Source organism: Paroedura picta, chromosome 8, assembly GCF_049243985.1.
Source record: "Paroedura picta isolate Pp20150507F chromosome 8, Ppicta_v3.0, whole genome shotgun sequence".
Lineage (NCBI taxonomy): Eukaryota > Metazoa > Chordata > Lepidosauria > Squamata > Gekkonidae > Paroedura > Paroedura picta.
The window spans coordinates 16,883,615-16,903,548 of NC_135376.1; the positions used below are offsets into that span (position 1 = coordinate 16,883,615).

The window sequence follows — 19,934 nt, forward strand, 5'->3', positions numbered from 1 at the left end:
TGTGGTGGTGTCGTGCTCTCGGATAATGTGCTTTCGATGCCCTTTAGAAGCAGATTTCCCTGTTCTGCACAGGAAAATCCAGCTGCGAAAGTATACTGAAAGTGCATTACCCAACGTGTGCAGATTGGGCCCAGGATATAACCAAGGTCCTCGGGCACATGGTCTTTAGCAAACAGCGATGTTCTAAAAGTTATAAATCAATCAAACAAACAAACAAACATATGTTTTCTCAAGGGAAACAATAAAAAGTCCAGGGCTATTGCCTTTTCGGTTTCCCCTCAACCTTTCTCATAGTTTCATTCACAGGACTGGTGATTTTCAACGTTTCCCCCGCCTCCTCCGCATACACACACTGGAATCCTCAGCAATAATATTGGCAGACATCATAATGTATTTAGGTGCCCCCTTGCTTCAGGGCAATAGAAGTGGGAAAGTGTCACCAGAGAACATTTTAAAAAATGAGATCAGAACGCTTTCTGACTGTTCCTTATCATTTCAATTCTTTGCTTGGCTCAGAGAGTTTCTCTCTTTCTCTCTCGGTTTTTTTTTTAAAAACCAAAATAGAAGTCTGTGTGGGTGAAGGGGAAAGATAAAAGAGGAGCAGTTGAGAAGAAGAGAAAAGAGGGGAGGAAGGCAGGTGAACTCTATGGCAAACAGGAAGCTTCTCACAGAATGGCTGCCGGGGGGGAGCAAAGCAAAAAAGGCAAGGTACTGAGGAAACAAACCCTCTTGAAATTGCTCCTGACATCTGGATAAAAACCTGCTAACTAATGAAAAAGCAAGAAGTTTAAAAAACAAAGACCGCCAGTCTGAAAGAACTGAGGAGTACTGTTGGTAATGAAAGCTTTTTTTTCCCCAGGAGAAACGGTTCAGTGTCGAAAGAAAGAAAGAAAGAAAGAAAGAAAGAAAGAAAGAAAGAAAGAAAGAAAGAAAGAAAGAAAGAAAGAAAGAAAGAAAGAAAGAAAGAAAGAAAGAAAGAGAACAGTGCATGTCCAGGAATATTACAGAATATCAGATGTCACATTTATCTTAGAGCGTATCTGAGGTAAAAAGTATTGTGACATTTCCAACAGGGATATCACAAATTAGGCTGCAAATGTGTCCAGTTATTGACTTTACCATGAACAACCTTGACTGTCAGGCACAAGCCAATCCCTGGTTTCTGTTCAGGTTTGCACTTAAAGACCTGAACACCAATCAAACAGATTTTTTTTCTCAACTGCACGTGTGAGGAAATGCTGTTAAACAGAAATGATCAGCAGCCTTTATTGTCATCAAGGCCCAGTTTCTCAATCAATGAATGGTAGATTTAAAAAAATACAATGTTTATAACTGACTAGGGGCAAAATCTGTTGTAAAGGTAAAGGTATCCCCTGTGCAAGCACCGAGTCATGTCTGACCCTTGTGGTGACGCCCTCTAGCGTTTTCATGGCAGACTCAATACGGGGTGGTTTGCCAGTGCCTTCCCCAGTCATTACCATTTACCCCCCAGCAAGCTGGGTACTCATTTTACCGACCTCGGAAGGATGGAAGGCTGAGTCGACCTTGAGCCGGCTGCTGGGATTGAACTCCCAACCTCATGGGCAGACAGCTTCAGACAGCATATCGCTGCCTTACCACTCTGCGCCACAAGAGGCTCTTTTAAAATCTGTTGTACCCAGGAGTAAAATGGGCACTAGCAAACATGCCTGCCCTGTGTCTTTCCGGGGTGCTGACACTCCCTGTCCCCATTCCCTGCTGGATCTTGAGATCCAGCGTATTGGAGGTGATTAAGCAGTAGGAGATGCTAATCTCAAGAGCCCAGCTTGATGCCCCACTCCTCCTCCATGAGCAACCAGCTGAGTCGCCAACCTCTAGGTAGGAGCTTGGAGATCTTCAGGAATAAGAACTGATCTCCAAGCACCAGTTCTTCTGGAGAAGGCAGCTAGGAGGGAGGGAGGGAGAGAGAGAGAGGGAGAGCAGAGGCCATGTTGGTGGACAGCTGGTATGGTGTAGTAGTTAAGAGTGAATCATAGAATCACAGAATCATAGTGGCAGATTCTCTTCAGATGTCCAGCAGTATTCATAGAGGTCAGGGGCAGCAACAGGGGTGTGAACTTGGTCCAGTCTTAGAATCATAGAATCATAGAGCTGGAAGGTACCTCCAGAGTCATCTAGTCGAACCCCCTGCACAGTGCAATTATCTACATGCATTCTGTGTTTGAATGATGTATTATTCAAAGAGAGCCAGCAAGGTCCCTGATCATGCATACTACAGAACTGTTGTGCATACATTTCAATACACAATATGCGCTCAGCAGACATTCTGCTGGATGCATGTAGTTCTTTGTATGATCTCCAGATCTGTTCTTTTCTGCATGTACTAAATGTAAGCATGCTGCAGTGCCTGAGGCAGGCTGTGTTCCACGTGAAACTAAGATATTCAGATCATATTCCATGCAACCTTGAACACAAGTTACTATTGACTTCATGAGCTTAGAAGATGTCACTCTTGAGCTGTAAATTTCATATTGGCTGGTATATCCCAATGTAATTTTCACTTGAAATACAATCTTAATGTGAACTTGAATCATTTGGAATTTGAAAGATGAAGGTAGTGCACCTCTGAATAACTTTTGCTAAGATGTTTTTTAAAAAGAGAATTGTAACTTTGTTTCCTGCATTTAGGTTTTATAGGAGCACCTGGTTGGGCACTGGGAGAAACAGGGTATGAGACTAGGCGGGCTTTTGATTGGATCATCCTATATTGTTTAGAATCTATGGCTCAGGGGCGGAGCTGGAATTTCCCGCTAAAATCAGGTGACAGGTGATGATGAAGAAGAAGAGTTGGTTCTTATATGCCACTTTTCTGTACCCAAAGGAGTCTCAAAGTGGCTTACATTCACCTTCCCTTTCCTCTCCCCACAACAGAGTCCCTGTGAGGTAGGTGAGGCTGAGAGAGCCTAATGTTGCCGCTCGGTCAGAACAGCTTTATCAGTGCCGTGGCGCGCCCAAGGTCACCCAGCTGGCTGCATGTGGCAGAGCGCAGATTCAAACCTGGCATGCCAGATTAGAAGTCCACACTCCCAAGCACTACACCAAGCTGATAGGAAAGAACTCCACCTAAGACCCTGCAGGCAATATTGACCATGATAGGCCAGTGATCCGAGTGTACAATGACATCATGTATTCTAAAGTCACACAATATAGCCTCTTTTGTGCAACTAAATACAGCCAGCTTGGTACTGTGGTTAAGAGCAGTGGCTTCTAAACTGGCGAGCTGGGTTTGATTCCCCGTTCCCCACATGCAGCCAGCTGGGTGACCTTGGGATTGGCATACACTGATAGATGTGTTCTGATGGAGTAGTAATATCAGGGCTCTCTCAGGCTTACCTTCCTCACAGGGTGTCTGTTGTGAAGATAGGGGAAAGTGATTGTAAGCCACTTTGAGACTCCTGGTAGAGAAAAATGGCATATAAAAACAATTCTTCTACATTGGATCTTCTCAGTGGCTAGATGGGAGACTGCCAAGCCTATGCTGTTTTTACATGAATAAGCCTACTGCTTTGTAAGGACTACAAAGGGCTATACTCATAGGATGAAGAATAGATGAAGAATATTAAGTGACACATCCAGCCATATTAATGCTCAGCCCAAATGTGAAAAAGTCAGACCAAGTTTCCCTGAGCCCTTAGCATCATTTATCTCAACTACCCATTGGCCACAAAGCCTGCCATATCATAGCGCCAAGCTTCAACGCTGACCTTTCCATCGAAACAGGATTAATCTCTTAGCAACCACAATTGCTTGGTGGAAGGAAGGAAGCTTATTAGAACCTTATTATTACACATCCAGGCTACAGGGATATGGCCAAAGCCACAGCTTCTGGGCTTATGCCCAATGCTAAATTGTCCTTTTGTCTGCTTGATGCCAAATATGGTCCATGTGAGGACAACTCCAGAACATCAGAGCTAATGAGAGTCTCAGAAAGCTGTGCTTCCTGCAATGGTCTATGTTTAGACAGGCAATCAATTGCCAATGATCAACTCAAGTTGCCTTCAAGGTGGACCAATGGCAATAGTTTTTAAATTAATGGCACCATCCAAGATAAGTTTACTAGTTCATAAGCCATATTGATGTCATTGGAGGTGACTTCTGGCTAAACTTGGTCTGGGTAGATCAACGGTTATGCATTCTCAGACATTGCAGACAAATAAGCATGAAAGGATACTCAAACACCTGGTGGATTGGTGGATCAGATACAAGTAAGCCTCCCCCCGACACACACACACTGCACATCTCCTTCACCAGCCAGCCCACCAACCAGTCTACTTGACAGAGTCCTCCTGAATCCCCCTCAATCAGTGTTTAGGACATGTTGCCATGTCTTTGGATACCAGTTGCTATATCTTGCATACACTACTGTCTTGGACCTGGGGAAGAGTTGATTTCACATACTACATGGATGCAAAACCAGCTGCAGGGCAGAATTCCACAGTAAGAGATATTGCTTATTGCAATTATATTCCATAGCAAGATCCAACAACCAGTTTAGAATGCCATTGCCTATCAGATTGACTTCCAGATGGACAATTAGATAGAATTAGTATTGGCAAAATACATTTTTTCCAAATACATCTCATAGCATTTGTTATGAGAGCTTTTCCTGGTCAAATGATTTGATCCTGCAACTCTTAGGAAGAGGAACAGCACACTAGATTCTGTTTAGTCTGAACATTCATAGCTCTCTGTGCGGAGGTAAAGCAAAACAATGGTCACTCCCTACATCTTCAGTTGGAAGTAAACCCATGAAGCTGCCTTAGATCAACTGAGACCCTTGGTTCATCAAGCTAATTAGCCTCTACTCAGACTGGCAACAACTTTCCAAAGTGTTAGGTCTTTCACATCACCTACTCCCTATTAACTGGAGATGATGGGAATTGAACCTGAGACCTCCTACCTACAAAACGGATGCTCTACCACTGAGTCACAGAAACTCCCTGTTGCAATGACAGATGCACTTTGTTGATCATGGCCTCTCGCCATCATCCCAAGGGAATATGCGGAGAGGAAAAAGCCATGTGAAAGGTCTTACATGTTAACTACAAGCCTAAACACCATTTGTGAAGCCGATTGAGTTCAACAGACATAAAAGGGGAACACATAAGACCTTGGGTCCACCAAAGCCTGTATTGGATTGGCAGCAGCTCTCTGGGAGTCTCCTCTGGAAGATCTTTCCTACCACCCATGATTTGATCTTTTAAAACTGTAAATGCTGGGGATTGTACTTGAGATTTGGTGGGGATTTGCATTGAAAACAGATGTTCTACCACTTAGCCATAGCCTGTCTCTGCTTAGGAATGCATGATAGGAAACAGATATTTGAATCTGTCATACCACATATAAAAATCCATGCAGGACATTCATCTTTAGCATGTTGCTTTCCCCCTTCCCCAAGCTGAGTTTATTCAGTATCACTTGGGCTGGACAGGTTCCATATATGTTCTTTTCTTGAGGGGCTTTTGCACGTTCAAAAACATTCCCAAACCATTCCCAAGCCTTGAGCCAGTTTACCTTCATTATACATTCTGCAAACATATGGGACCAGGGTGACTCAAATGATGAATGGCTATGAAAATTTTTATTGATTTTGGGACAGCAATTTGCAAGCAGAACTTCCACTGCTTGCCACACAATTTCCAGAAGACTTAGAAAATTAAAACAACCATGGGTCCAACCCTGCAGTTGGTGTCTAGGTGGGCAGAAGGATTCTTGTGGCCAGGGATAACACAGAGACACTTCAATTAGTTGGTCTATGGAGCACCCAGTTCTGATGTTGACAAATAGTTTGTACTTCTGGACATCCTGAATCTAACAATACTCGAATTAAAAAAGGTCCCCATTGAAGTTCTGCAGGTTTGCAGAGCATCTCAAATGGTTATCATGTTTCATATTTTTCATTCTTTTTTATAGTCTTACCTTCTGTTCTGCTGCTTTACAGATAGCAAGATTTTATATTTGCTCCCACTTCTGAATAGAAAACTAAAAAGGGGGGTTGAGATAAGCTTGGGAGTCATCAAAATGTGCACAACCATACTACAACTAATTAACTTATTATCATTGACGGTTGCTGACTCCAGGAAGGGCCTGGAGAGTCCCTGGAATTTCGGTTATCTTCAGATTTGTTCAGCCATGAAGCAGCTGACCAATGTCCCAGTGCCATGTGAAAGGGAGGGCAGGATGGAAACTGAGTTTAGCTACCAAGTGGCCGTCCAAGCTATGCAATAAGCTGGTACCTTTCTTTTTATATCAGTGACACATTCATAGCCAATCACTGACTACTCTTTTAGTTGGCTTTTTGAGATGAGATAGGTCTTTGGTATCTGGACTTTCTGCTTCAACCCTGTGCCCTCTCCATTATCCATCTGTTTAGGGACTGAGCCAGCAGTAGTATGGGGGAAGTGAGAAAGAGGAGGCATGGAGTAGGGGAAGGGAAATGGAGAATGCACAAGAGATTAGGAAGGAAGAGATTAGGAAGGTTGTGTGGGTGGGAAGGGACTGAAATGAGGTCTCAGAATTGGCTGGAAAAGGACAGAATGAAGGAGTTGTGGGGCGGTGGGAAGTAGCATTGCCAACTTGCTCATGGCCCCTGTATCTTCTGTTCCAGTCCCTGCCCTTGTTCAGTTGAACAATAGGAACAAAATGGAGGAGGGGAGATGGCCTTGCATGATGCTCTAGGTATTGCCCACATTTCTGGGGTTCTTACCTAAGATTGCAAGGCCCCCCTCCTCAACAACAAACAGGAGACCCCTCACCAGGATATAGTGGCATCCCCTGGTGATGCACTCATATCACTTCCAGGTATGCAGGAAGTGAATTCAGCAAATCACCAGTGATATCACTGTGCTTCCAGAATGTGCTTGGTAAGCCCATTTTTTTTTAACCTTAGATATCAAGGAAGTTCCCAGAGTTCTGCGTGATGCTGTTTGTCCATCTCCAACCCCTACAATTCTTCTGCCTCTCCATCCGTTCCAGGTTGGAATCCTAATCCAACGTTCAGCATCCAGCATCTCCACTTAAATGGGCCAGTTAGTTGGTGATGAGAGGGACCCCTGCCTGAGACTCTGGAGCACTCAGATGCCAGAGCAGACAGTGTGGATGCTGATAGACCAGTGCTCCAAATTACTGCATGCACCATCAGCTACTCTGAGCTATTTGAAGATGTGGGTTTAAAATAAAGTCAAGTAACAAACTACTGGTGTAAAATCACAAGGCACACTAACCCAGTTGACTTGTGCAGTGGTAACATAGCCACATAAGGGTTTTTGGTGTGCAAGGAGGAAAGGTGGTTATGGTTTTCCATGAGTCGCTTATTTGGCCAGGATTCGAGAAGAGCACCATAGCCTTTCACTTCTGTTTCCTATTTGTTGGATATATCAAAATCTCTCCATTCCATTTACCAAGCTCCAGAATTTGGTTAAACTGTGTAAGATGTAGCTGTTGTTGCTTCAGGACCTTTGGAAATGCTTATAGTGCATACACCAGGGAGTGTAAAAACACCGATTCTACAATTGTATATCTAAAAATGTATATCAGGCCAGATATGGTGCCTTAGGGGAAAATTTGGGTGTACACAGAAGATAGACTTTCCAGCAAATCTTAGTGCAAATTGGATTTTTTGGTTGTTGCTTTGAGTTGTCGTATCCATTTGGGCAGTCAGTCACAACCCATTTTGTAGCTTTATCAACCTATTTCAGTCACTTGTTGCTTTTAAGTGAATGCACCAAAGGAGTAAGCAGAGATATCACCCTGCCAACAAAAGTGTATGGCTGTGAAAGTTGGACCACAAGGAAGACCGAGCATCAAAGAATTGAGGCTTTTGAACTCTGGTGCTGGAGAAGACTCTTGCGAGTCCCTTGGACTGCAAGGCGAAAAAACCAGTCAGTCCTAGATGAGATCAGCCCTGCCTGCTCCTTAGAAGGCCAGATCCTGAAGATGAAACTCAAATACTTTGGCCACCTCATGAGAAGGAAGGACTCCCTGGAGAAGAGCCTAATGCTGGGAGCGATTGAGGGCAAAAGAAGAAGGGGATGACAGAGAATGAGGTGGCTGGATGGAGTCACTGAAGCAGTCGGTGCAAACTTAAAAGGACTCCAGGGAATGGTAGAGGACAGGAAGGCCTGGAGGATCATTGTTCATGGGGTTGCGATGGGTCAGACACGACTTCTCACCTAACAACAACAACAACAACCCATTTCCATCACTTGTTGCCTTTAAGTGAATGCACCAAAGGAGTAAGATTGCCCAAATCAAGACCTCACCCCAATCTGGTTTCATTGAGAGTAGAATTTCTAGAAAAAGTGAATTAAAACGGAGCCTCTGGAAGATTGATTTTGGCAGCCCCACCTATTTGAGGCACAAAATGACATAAATAGGCCCATAAATGCACATTTATCTAGAGATGAGCAGGACCTGAAGGATTCTGATCTTGCAGTGGTTGTTCTAACACAGACTAGGCCTTCCCTGGTGCCTCTCTTCCAGATCATTCTAGAACAGGCTTTCTCAACCAGCGTTCTGGGAAACTCTGGGGTTTCTTGATGGGCCTGGGAAGGTTTCCCGAATGGGTAGGAGTCAATTTTTTAAATATTTAAAAAAAATGTTCAACATTTATCAAGTGTTGTGACCATCCTCCCCAAATGGGCAATGCTAGTCTTGGAAGGGGTTGGAAGGGGAGGGGCCCCTGGGTGGGCATGTCCACAGCCATGCTTCCCAACCATATTCTGCATGGCTGCTTCACTTCTGGGGTTTCTCAAAGCCAGAAGAATGTCTCAGGGGTTTCTCAATGGTAAAAAAAGTTGGTAAAGTCTTGTTCCAGAAGGTAGGAAGGAAGGCTTGGTGCATGCTGACAGGTACATGTTAGGCTTGTAAACTCTGGGCCTCCCATGAACCACTGATGGTAGTAACGGTGGCAGAAAGGTTTAGGAGACTGTCAGATTTCTGAGGCAAGAGATGCTTTAGGATGCTTTGGGCTGATCCTGCGTTGAGCAGGGGGTTGGACTAGATGGCCTGTAAGGCCCCTTCCAACTCTATGATTCTATGAACAGGGCTGGCCGGCCACTGCCTGCCTCTGTGTAGCCACCCAAGACTTCCTTGGTGGTTTCACATCCAAGTTCTCACCAGAGCTGACTCTGCTGAACATCTCAGATCTGATGAGATCAGGTTGGCCTGGACCACTTAGGCCAGGATGATCATGGCCACAGGCGACATTGATCTGCATTGATCGCCTTTTGAGAAGTCCCGACTTTTGACAAACTGTGTATTCGTCACCATGTCTACAACTGCTGAAACAGGGACAGACGCTGGTTCTGTGACTCCCCTGCTGCGTAATGAAACAAGCTGTATTCAACATTTTAAAGAGAAGAGCGAGTGAGAGAAACAGCTCCGCAGAATTACATTCATTTCCAAGCAAGTGCTTTGTCTGTCCTCATTTGGAGCCATAATTCCATGTTTCTGTCATCACAGTCGGTTCCTGGGAGATGGTTATGATGTTTCCAGCCAAGGAAAGTGATTAAAGTGAGAATTAAGCAACAGGAACAGATGAACTGCTAAGCAACAAAGGCCCTGTTTCCATGCAAATATCTTTCATGATAAGAAACCGTGAAAATACCTGGTAAGGAGTGAGATAATATTCATAAATGAAACAAGTTACAAGCAGCTCCAGGAAATATGAGCAGCTATTATTAGGCACAACATGGTCAATTTCCCCTTAAAAGTTAAAGTAGGGCACATGGCAAACACGTCCAATGGCTGCATGATCATAATTGCCACACCAGCGTTTTCATTGGCAGACACAGAAGTTTGATCCAGTGAACTCTGAGTGGAAAGAGGGCCCAGAACAGACCTCTCTCCTTTCCTCTTGCATCCTCCTATTCTCCCACCCCAGTGCTATCCCAAAGGTGGGGAAAGAGTGGGGGTGTAGGATGGGGGGATACAGCAAAAATATTTATCCAGGTCTCACAAGGAGGGGGTTTGCTGCATTTACCATTGAACACCCCCACCATGACTGGAGGAGGGGCAGTGTCTCAGTGGCCAGTCATCTCCTTGGCATGTAGAAGAAGAAGAAGAAGAGTTGGTTCTTATATCGCCTTCCCTTTCCTCTCCCCACAACAGACACCCTGTGAGGTGGGTGAGGCTGAGAGAGCCCTGATATTACTGAAGAAGAAGAAGAATTGGTTCTTATATGCTGCTTTTCTCTACCTGAAGGAGGCTCAAAGAAGCTTACATTCACCTTCCCTTTCCTCTCCCCACAATAGACACCCTGTGAGGTAGGTGAGGCTGAGAGACCCCTGATATCACAGTCACCCAGCTGGCTGCATGTGAGGGAGCGCAGAATCAAAACCATCTCATCAGATTAGAAATCCACGCTCCTAACCACTACACCAAGCTGGAAGATTCATTCCCTGGCACCTCCAGTTAAGAACCAGGGAGTAGGCAATGGAAAAAAAAACTCCCCCTGAGACACTGGAGAGCCATGGCCAGTTTGAATATGCAATACTGACTTTGAAGGACAAAAGGTCGGATTCAGTATAACGCCACTTTATGGGTATGTGTGCCGTTGACAGGTAACAAGCTAAAAAATGGGGGGAAAGGGTGGGGGAATAACATTTGCTCTCACTGAAAGCAAGTTCTTCAAGCCCCTTTCTTATAGAGATTCGGTATTGCCTGCTGCCCATATGAACTTCAGCTTTGTTAGTGGAGGAGCTCACAGGAAAGGTGTGATTTCTGCACATTTACTGTCGAGCTGCAGTTTACGCTACACTTTTGCAGAGTCAGAAATAGGTGCCAAGGGAAGGGGGAAATGGTGAAGGCTGTTGACCATCAGTACTGTCTGCAAATAGATCCTGGAATCAAACCCATTACCTTCTTAGTTCTACCCCAGAGACTCTTACAAAGTTAAATTAATTTGACATGATATATCATAGATTATTGAAATAAACATTTGCAGCCATATTAGATTAGTCTTTGCCAACCTGCAAGGCCTCTAGCTCGCTTGAAATTATACCATTTCCTGGCTATAGAAATCAGTTGCCTTGGAGAATATGTCTGTTTTGGAGGCCTTACACCCCATTGAGGTCCCTTCTCCCTAAAGCACCATGCCTCAAATTTGTAGGACATGCTCAGTTTACAGTTGCCAGTCCTACCTCATTGTCCCTGTGTTGTATTGGCAGCTATAGCAGCACTGGGGCTCCTAAAGGAAAGCATTGCTGTGTGGAGAAGGCCAAAAATAATTTGGGGCAAAATTTAGACTGTAACAACCAAATGACAAATGCCTGTTGTATTCTAGCTTGTCATCATTTGAGCCTAGTGCCTCCTAGAGTCAGTGAGGTGTAGTAATTATGAGAGGCAGAATTTAATCCGGAGAACTGGATTTGATTATCTTCTTCTACTGGGGATGTCTACAGGGTGACCTTGGGCTCGTCACAATTCATTCATAACTCTCTGTCCCATCTCCCTCACATGGTGCCTGTTGGATATAGGGGAAGTGAAGGCCACTTTGAGATTCCTTAAAGTAGAGAAAAGAAGTTTAAAAAAAAATTTCCCTCTTCCTCTTGCATCTTTTGGCACACAGCCTAGGGGCCTTCCGCACAAGGACCAATTTTGCTGAATGTTTTCAGTATGCAGAAACGCTATATTTAATAGTGAAATTTTGTCATTCCTCATACCTTTAATCCTAGTGGAATATTGAAGTCCCAGTAGCATTGTATTCATTTCCCACATGTTTCCGGTCTTGCTGGAATCGCAACAAAGGATTCCACTAAATATTCCACTAAAATTAAAGGTATACGGAATGATGAAATTCCACTATTTAATATAACGTTTCTGCATACTGAAAACATTCAGCAAAATTGGTCCTTGTGCAGAAATCCCCCTAATATCCCCCTATAATATACCCCTATAAGCCTCCCCTCGCAGCAGCAATCCCACCTCCTCCCTGCTCAACAGACCTTTTCACTAAACAGTGTTCCGGGGGCAGGATGGGGGTGCTGATGGATTAACTAGCCAGCAGGGAACATAGATCTTCCTAGCCCTGGCCTCAACCAAAAACCTGGCAGAAGAACTCCATCCTACAGGCCCTGCAGAACTGAGACAGTTCCATCAGGGCCCTTATCTCTCATGGGAGCTCATTCCACCAGATAGGGTCCACGACTGAGAAGGCCCTAGCCCTGGTCATGGGTAGGCAAACCTCCCTCAGGCCAGGGAACTCCATCAGATTCAAACCTGCAGAATGCAGTGCCCTGTGGGGGCCATAAGGAGGTAGATGGTCCCACAGATATGAGGGGCCCAGACTGCAAATGGCCTTAAAGGTTAGCACCAGAACTTTGAACCTGATTTGGGCTACAACTGGTAAGCAATGTAGCTGCCCTAGCACAGGATGGATATGGGCCCCCCAAGATGTTCCTCTGAGGACCCTAGGAACTGCATTTTGCATCAGCCGCAATGTCTGGGTCAGGGGCAAGGGTAGTCCTGCATAGAGTGAGTTACAGAAGTCTAGTCTGGAGGTGACTATTGCATGGATAATTGTGATCAAACAATCTGACAAAAGTTAGGGAACTAGTAGCTTCATTTGGTACAGATGGAAGAATGTTGAGCATGCCACTCCTGTGAACTCCATAGAAAGGGAGGCACCCAGGATCACCCCCAGATTCCTGGTGAAGGGGTGAGATTGTACCCCTGGCAATGTGGGCAGCTGTGCTTCCTGATTTGATGCTTTCCTGCCCAGCCATAGGTCCTCCCCCTTGGAGGGGTTGAGTTTCAGGCAACTCTGCACTAACCACCCAGCTACTGCTTCCAAACATCTGGCGAAAGTATCTGGGGGTGAGTCCAGGTGGTCGTCTATCAGGAGATAGAGCTGGGTATCATCCACTTATTGGTGTCACCCCAAGCCATAACGCCAGACCAGCTGGGACAGAGGGCGTATAAAGATATTAGCAAAGATGCAAAAAGTTCTTTGCAAAAGTCTAAAGTTTGATTTTTACCGAAGAGGTTGTTTGTCTCATTTTACAGCAAAACTTTGTTGCTGTTAATCTGGTCTAAATCATTTTCCTGGAAGTCTTGTTTTCAGATGGGCTTCAGGGCTACACACCATAAGGCTTATTGTATTCTGCCATTGTATTCTGCCAAGGAAACTATGCTGTGCCCTAAATTAGGGAGTGATATTTCAGTTTTCCCCTTACAACAGGTTTTCCAGTAAACATTGAAGAACTCTGCCCTCTGCCCACCATAGAGAAGAAAAATACAATTATCCCTACCTTTGCCCAACTGCTTAAAAATTATTGGGATTTTCTATGTGGGGAAAATATCAGAAGAGAAAGCTTTAAAATCCTTTGTGTGGTCAAGGTATTTGGAGGATGAAGGCTGAAAGTTCATTGCTTTTTAGAAATGTCTAGGAGATGGGTGTTTCCCTGTTTCCAGCTGACTGACTCCAAAGACAGCCACTAAAGAGCCATGCAGGCTACTTTCACACAAGCTAAATAATACAGTTTCAATCCACTTCCGCAGCCGTTTGCAAGTGGATTTCGCCATTTCACACAGTAAAATCCAGTTTCAAAGTGCATTGAAAGAGGATGGAAAGTGCTTTCTTTGTTTAGCTGTCCTGGGAAAATAGTGACCTGAATGGGAGTATTTATAATCGCTCCAGACTTATCTCACTGAAGGTGTATAACCACCAGGATAGAGGAATTTATTGCTCTATCCCTACAGCTCCCCTACAGGGGAATTCCAACTGATAGCTGAATCCATGCGAGGTTGGAATTATTTGGACTCCACTGGGTTCTGATAACATCAAGTCAATTGAGAATAAGACAGCAATCTGCTGAGCAAAGTCCATCTTCCCATTATTTATACGTACCTTCCTTCCTTCCTTCCTTCCTTCCTTCCTTCCTTCCTTCCTTCCTTCCCCTTCCTTCCTTCCTTCCTTCCTTCCTTCCTTCCTTCCTCTCTCTGTTTGCATATTTCCTTCTCCCCTTTTATAATTCTGCAAGCTGTTGGCCCATCTCTAAAGATTCATTATGGAATTACAATTTACTGTGGAGGGGTTGTCTGAGGTCACAAGGACAACAAGAGAGAAGAGAAGTTACAGCCCCGAGGGTGCATGGCCTGTAGTGCGAGAGACTTAAATGAGTCAGCACTCTTTAACTGCTAGACTTTTGTCCTGTTATCTATTATCTGTTTTATAGTAACATTACTGGGCTTCTTTGTGAAGGGGAAAAATGGATAAAATGATTTGAACAAATACAAAGTAAATAAAAACATATGCTACCATCTCATAACCCCCTGCCTGTACAATAGTAGACAGGTAGACGGATAAAACGAAGGAACTCTTCTGTTGTGTTATAAAACAACAGAGAATTCTTGGCTACTTTTCTTCTATTTTTTTCCCAAGTATCCATGAGTGCATATACAGAATATGCTACAAATCAGGGGCATGCATTTACGTTCTGTCAATATTTTATTGATCTATAGCTTATTCTTTATGTTGTCCAATAAAATAAGAGTCCAGTCGCACCTTTAAGACCAACAAAGATGTATTCAAGGAGTGAGCTTTCGAGTGCAAGCACTCACGCCTCGAATACATCTTTGTTGGTCTTAAAGGTGCGACTGGACTCTGATTTTATTGTGCTATTTCAGACCAACACGGCTGCTCATTTGAATCTATAGTTATGTTGTGAACTCTCTCTGTGGTGTAAACTGCACGGAGCTTTTATTGCAATCCCAGATCGATTCAGTCCCTGCCCTCTACACAGAATGCTATTTCCGTTTGGATTTTGGGTGATTTAAATTTTCCTTCTGCAGCAAGAAAGATTGATCCGGAGTGACCCTACCTTTATTGTGCAAGATCTTGGAGTTCTTTTAATGCTCAATATCCATATTGGGAAAGAAAGCTCTGTGGTAGAGAACCTGGTCATGTGACATGCTTGTCTTAAAGGAGACGTCCCTAATTTCTCTCAACTTCTGTCGGTCCTGGATTTTTCTTCCCTCCTCTGCCTTTTTCGATCCTCTCCCCCACCCCTCCAAGAAAAGAAAGAGGCTCCCTGCCTGGCTCCTCTCCCCCCCCCCTTCAAGAAAAGAAAGAAAGAGGCTTTGCTCCCCCCCACACCTTCTGAACTACCCTAACCATGTGCAGAAGACTTTCCTGTTTCAATGGGGGGGGGGAGAGGAAGACCCGAGTTCAAAGCGATCTGATTGACAATGGAATAAAGAAAGTGCAGACTCTTCCTGTCTCTCTCTCTTTGTCTCTGTCTCTCTGTCTCTCTCTCTGTCTCATATACACTCATGCTTGCATGTGCGTGCGTGCGCACACACACAACAATAATTGGTTTGTCCTGAGGTTACAGAGGTGGGAGGAAAGACAGACTGATAAGAGAAAGTCAAAAGCCAACCAAAATAATAAGCTCTAATTATTCAGAAGCCCAAGGAGGAGGTGAGGAGAAACTTGACCAAACACGGTGTTATTACTGATCTGTTTGTTAACTACTGTGTGACTGATAGGCTGAAGAAAATTATTATTAATTAACTAGCTACCTCCTAGCTGGAAAGTCTATTCCAGCAGTACAAAGGGAACTCCTGACCAGCCTGTTGATTGTATGCATCATCTGCTGATAGCCTAGTTAAAATATAATGCAATAAACTGATAGGGGATCAGTATATAGGTAAAGTTTACTAGGGAACTAATCACCATTGCCACAAGACCATTCCAACGGTTACGCATGGAGGAGACCAAGACAGTATAAAGGTATGCTTTTTATCCATGCTATTTTTGAGCAGCTTTGGAAGTATGTATTGATAACACTGCCGTAGTATGACCACAATGACTGAGAATTAGGGAGAGGGGAAATGTGTGTTCAGATTTTCATGGACGATCAAAAAATCAGCTCGGTTTCTTCTACTGATTGCCGAATGTCAAACATTACTTTCCCATTGTCATTAACCACAGCCTTTGAAGGTATATATAAACTCCCCGGAGAGGGCAAAAGGATTATAATGTACTATGTTCTCTGTCTTTTTTTCTAAGTGGCAGTGAATGATTCACGCTTGAAACAGAATATTCCCTTGGAAAACAGCAGTCTCTAACAAACAGCTGCATGCATTTATAAAGTATAGATTATTTATTTTTTTACCCAGTGAAACTGGAGTAAAGAATAAAGAATGGGCTTCCACATTTGCCTTCAGTTGTTAGCTGGAGAGAAATCGGTGGCTATCTAATAAACGTACTATGTTCGCCAATGCAAAGTTCACCTCTATGAACAGCCATCTGCATGTGGGAATGTTGCCGACTGAAAAATGGGGGGAGAGTCACAGAAAAGCATAAAAATGCCTTTCTGAAAGAAAAAAAAATGAGAGGGAGGAAAGGTATGACAAAGCCCTGGGCAGGTCTCTTCAGAGGAAGATTTTGTTTCTGTATATTGTGGAGTATTTGTGTGTATGCACGCACACACAAGCGCACAGACAAACATCTAGGATTCTGTTGCTTTGCACAGGTTTCAGTGGGAATGACCACCCACGTAGTCTTCACTAATCTACCTTAATTATAACAATTTAACAACTAAAGCATACTGGTGGGACTGAGATAGAAAAATGCTAGTGCAATGGCATCATTTACTACTGTATCCTAATAGTATCTACTTCTACATGTACAGGCACAGAAAATTAAGGCGTATTCTATGTGCAGTTTGGAGAATTCAGTAGTTTTGGGAAGTGGTCCCCCCCAACTCCTTACAGCAGGGGTTGTCAACCTGTGGTCCTCCAGATGTCCATGGACTACAATTCCCATGAGCCCCTGCCAGCGGTTGCTGGCAGGGGCTCATGGGAATTGTAGTCCATGGACATCTGGAGGACCACAGGTTGACTACCCCTGCCTTAAAGCATTATGGTCTTCTTGTGCACCTCCCAGGGTTTCCCCGGACAGAGCGAGGCAAAGTCTGGATGGCAGGTGGCAGAATTCAGATTTTTCAGCCCATGTGGCAGTCATTTTCCCTGACGCTGCCTATGTGGCAGCTACTCACCCCACCCCCACCCCCGGACAAAGAACACAACACTAGAATAGAATTGCCAAAATGGGGAGTGCAGTTTCTGTGACTCCCCAAATTTCATTTGAATAACAAATGAAAGAATTCCCTTGAGGAAGTATAAGTAAAGGGCAGATTTGTGCGAGAGAAGCCTTGGCACAGCATGGTATAACTGGATCCTGGCATCAATTGATTTGCGTGCCAGTCAATGAACCCCAATCCAAGCCGGGGTGGGGGAGACTTGTGAGATGGCAGAATGTCAGATTGCACAAGGATGATTGCCAACAAGTATTCTCCCCTTCCAGCTGAGCATGAGGACAACTTATAGGCAGCTCCCAGGCTGCACATGCCCCTTGAAAGCCTTAGAGATGCCAACCTCCAGGTGGGATTTGGGAATCCTGCAAAATTACAGCTCATTTCCAGGCAATGGAGATCAGTTCCCCTGGAGAAAATGGCCAATTAGAAGGTGGACTATAGGACAATATACACTGCTTCCCCTCCCCGAATCCCATATTCTGCAGGTTATTCAAACTTTCAACCTAAAATCTCTTAAGAGGATCCCGACACCTAGGGAAAATGGACACCCAGGCTGGTTTCCTTAAAATTGATCTGACCCCCTTTTGATACCACCATAAGAGCTTGACCTCATTCAGCCTGACTCCCTCCAATGCTCCTACAGCTATAGACAACCCTAACCTTAACCCTAACCCTAACCCTCTCCCTAATCCTAACCCTAACCTTATCCCTAACCCTAACCCTAACCTTATCCCTAACCCTAACCTTATCCCTAACCCTAACCCTAATCCTAACCTTATCCCTAACCCTAACCCTAACCCTAACGCCATACCAAACCTCACAAAGCCAGATGTCTATCCTCCATGGGGACAAGTGAATGCTGTGCCCTGACAGGGTGGCACAGCACACTTTCCCCCTGCTAGCCCCTTCCCCTTTCACCTCCCCATGGCCCTTAACCCTGGCCCAATCATAGGGTTGCTTTTTATGCCATTTGCCACCTGGCCCCCCAGCTCCTCCTGGCCAGCCCTCCTTGCCAGCCCTAGCCTGGCCCAGCTGCCATTGCCCTCACTGGCTCTCCTTTAAAACAAATAGTGGGGAAAGGTCCTTCATCATGTTTCAGCCTATAGGTGAAATGCTTTATAGGCAAAATGCAGCCTCTGTCACCAGTCTGTCTATCAGAATGCTGCAGATTAATTTTAATATGTTTTATTGCTAGTTACAGTTAAACATTAGCGGTACCGTGTTGTTCTTCACACTTGGTTGAGCAATTGGCTGCAGTGCTGTACTGCTTCAGCAGTGAGCGTTTGTCAGAGATGGGCACTAAGGATGCTGTCTCTGGGGCTGTCAGGCAATAGGAGCAGCCACTATAATTGTTCCTTGCAAATCATAGCGGAAGGGATTGAGTTTACGTTGCATTTTAACCCAGATTCCTGCTGGTTTCCTTTTCCCAACAAGCACTGTCAAATAAACCTGAACAGGCAGGTTGTGAGTGGGTGGGCAGAAGGGATTGTATCAGTGCTTGGCCCATATGGCCCTCGCTGGCATGCCCAGGGAAATGCCAATAACTATGTTGGTAGTGGGAGTAGAATTTTTTCCAGGCCAGGGATTTTGGTTGGCGGGGATCATATGGGTATAGAATTGGGGTCACAGGGTGGGGGGCAGGTAGTTTTGAATGCCCTGCATTCTGCAAGGGGTTGGACTAGATGACCCTGGAGTTACCTTCCAACTCTATGATCTTCACCACCTCCAATCAGCTAGTAAGTCTGTTTGACCTCAACCAAGGCCAGAGCCTTTTCTGTCCTGGCCCCCATCTGGTGGAACACGCTTCCAAAGGAGATCAGGGCCCTAACTGAACTAAAACAGTTCCACACGGACTGCAAAAGAGAGCTCCTTCACCAGGTATTTGGTTGGGGTCAACTAAAACGAAGCAACATCTACTGGGCCCCTGAACTTCCCTCCCTTGAACCCAGCAAAAGATCTGACCAACCATGGGTCTGTTAGATTGTTTACTATATTATAATGTTATTTTTTCTGTTTATAGTTATTATTACTATTACCTTTCATTCATTATAATCACTGAGTTTGATGTATTGTTCTGTTTGCATTCTATGTGAATGAATGAATGAATGAATGAATGAATGAATGAATGAATGAAATAAAATTTTACTGTTTGCTATTCAAAAACCCAGGCAAACCACTGGGTGGAAATATTTTAATTTTCACAAGGGTGCAAAATTTCCATCCAAGAGTCATCTATCGTGGCCCATAAAATTATGTTTAGGGGAAAAAATTCTGAAGGATTCACAATATTCATCTGAGATTTCAGAATATCTGTGGATTGCTCTGTCATTCTTGATGCCAAAGTAGATAAGTATTGTACTTCAGTGGAACTGAGAATGGTGTGGTTGCATTTTAACTGGCCAAATGATACCCTTTTTTAAGAAGCAACTGTTTGCTACATATTTAGCTTGCATCTGTCTTCAACATTTCCCCCCCTCTCTCTTTCTTTAGATGGGGAAGCAAAAGAAGAAATTTACTGGATTAGAAATTTCCCTCATCACCCTCTTCCTTTTGCTTGTGGTCATAACTTGTGTGTTCATTGGGCTTTTCGCAACTGGACATTCTGGTCTGCAGCGCAACAAACGTGAGCCAGGTAACAAAATCTAATTCTTTGAATTCCAAAAATCCAACCCGGAAGAATGTTTAATATGGCAGAAAATAAAGAAAATAAATTTAAAAAAAACATTCAGAATGTGTTAAAGCCAGGTTCTTCGACTTTAGTTACTACTCTTGCAGTACGATCCTAAACAGAGATTGTTGTTGATAGGTGCAAAATTGTGTCCAACCCATCGCGACCCCATGGACAATGATCCT

At 44.2% G+C, this 19,934-nt stretch overlaps 1 protein-coding gene across 1 annotated transcript in view; it reads left to right on the top strand.

Annotated features, from left to right (window-relative positions):
- The first annotated feature begins 15,581 nt into the window (after window positions 1-15,581).
- SI (sucrase-isomaltase) overlaps window positions 15,582-19,934 on the top strand; it is a 107,574-nt gene continuing 103,221 nt past the window's right edge. The window contains exons 1-2 of the mRNA XM_077348509.1: window positions 15,582-15,772; window positions 19,572-19,713. Coding sequence (XP_077204624.1) covers window positions 19,572-19,713 — 142 coding nt within the window. The 5' untranslated portion in view covers window positions 15,582-15,772. The remainder of the gene's footprint in view (window positions 15,773-19,571; window positions 19,714-19,934) is intronic.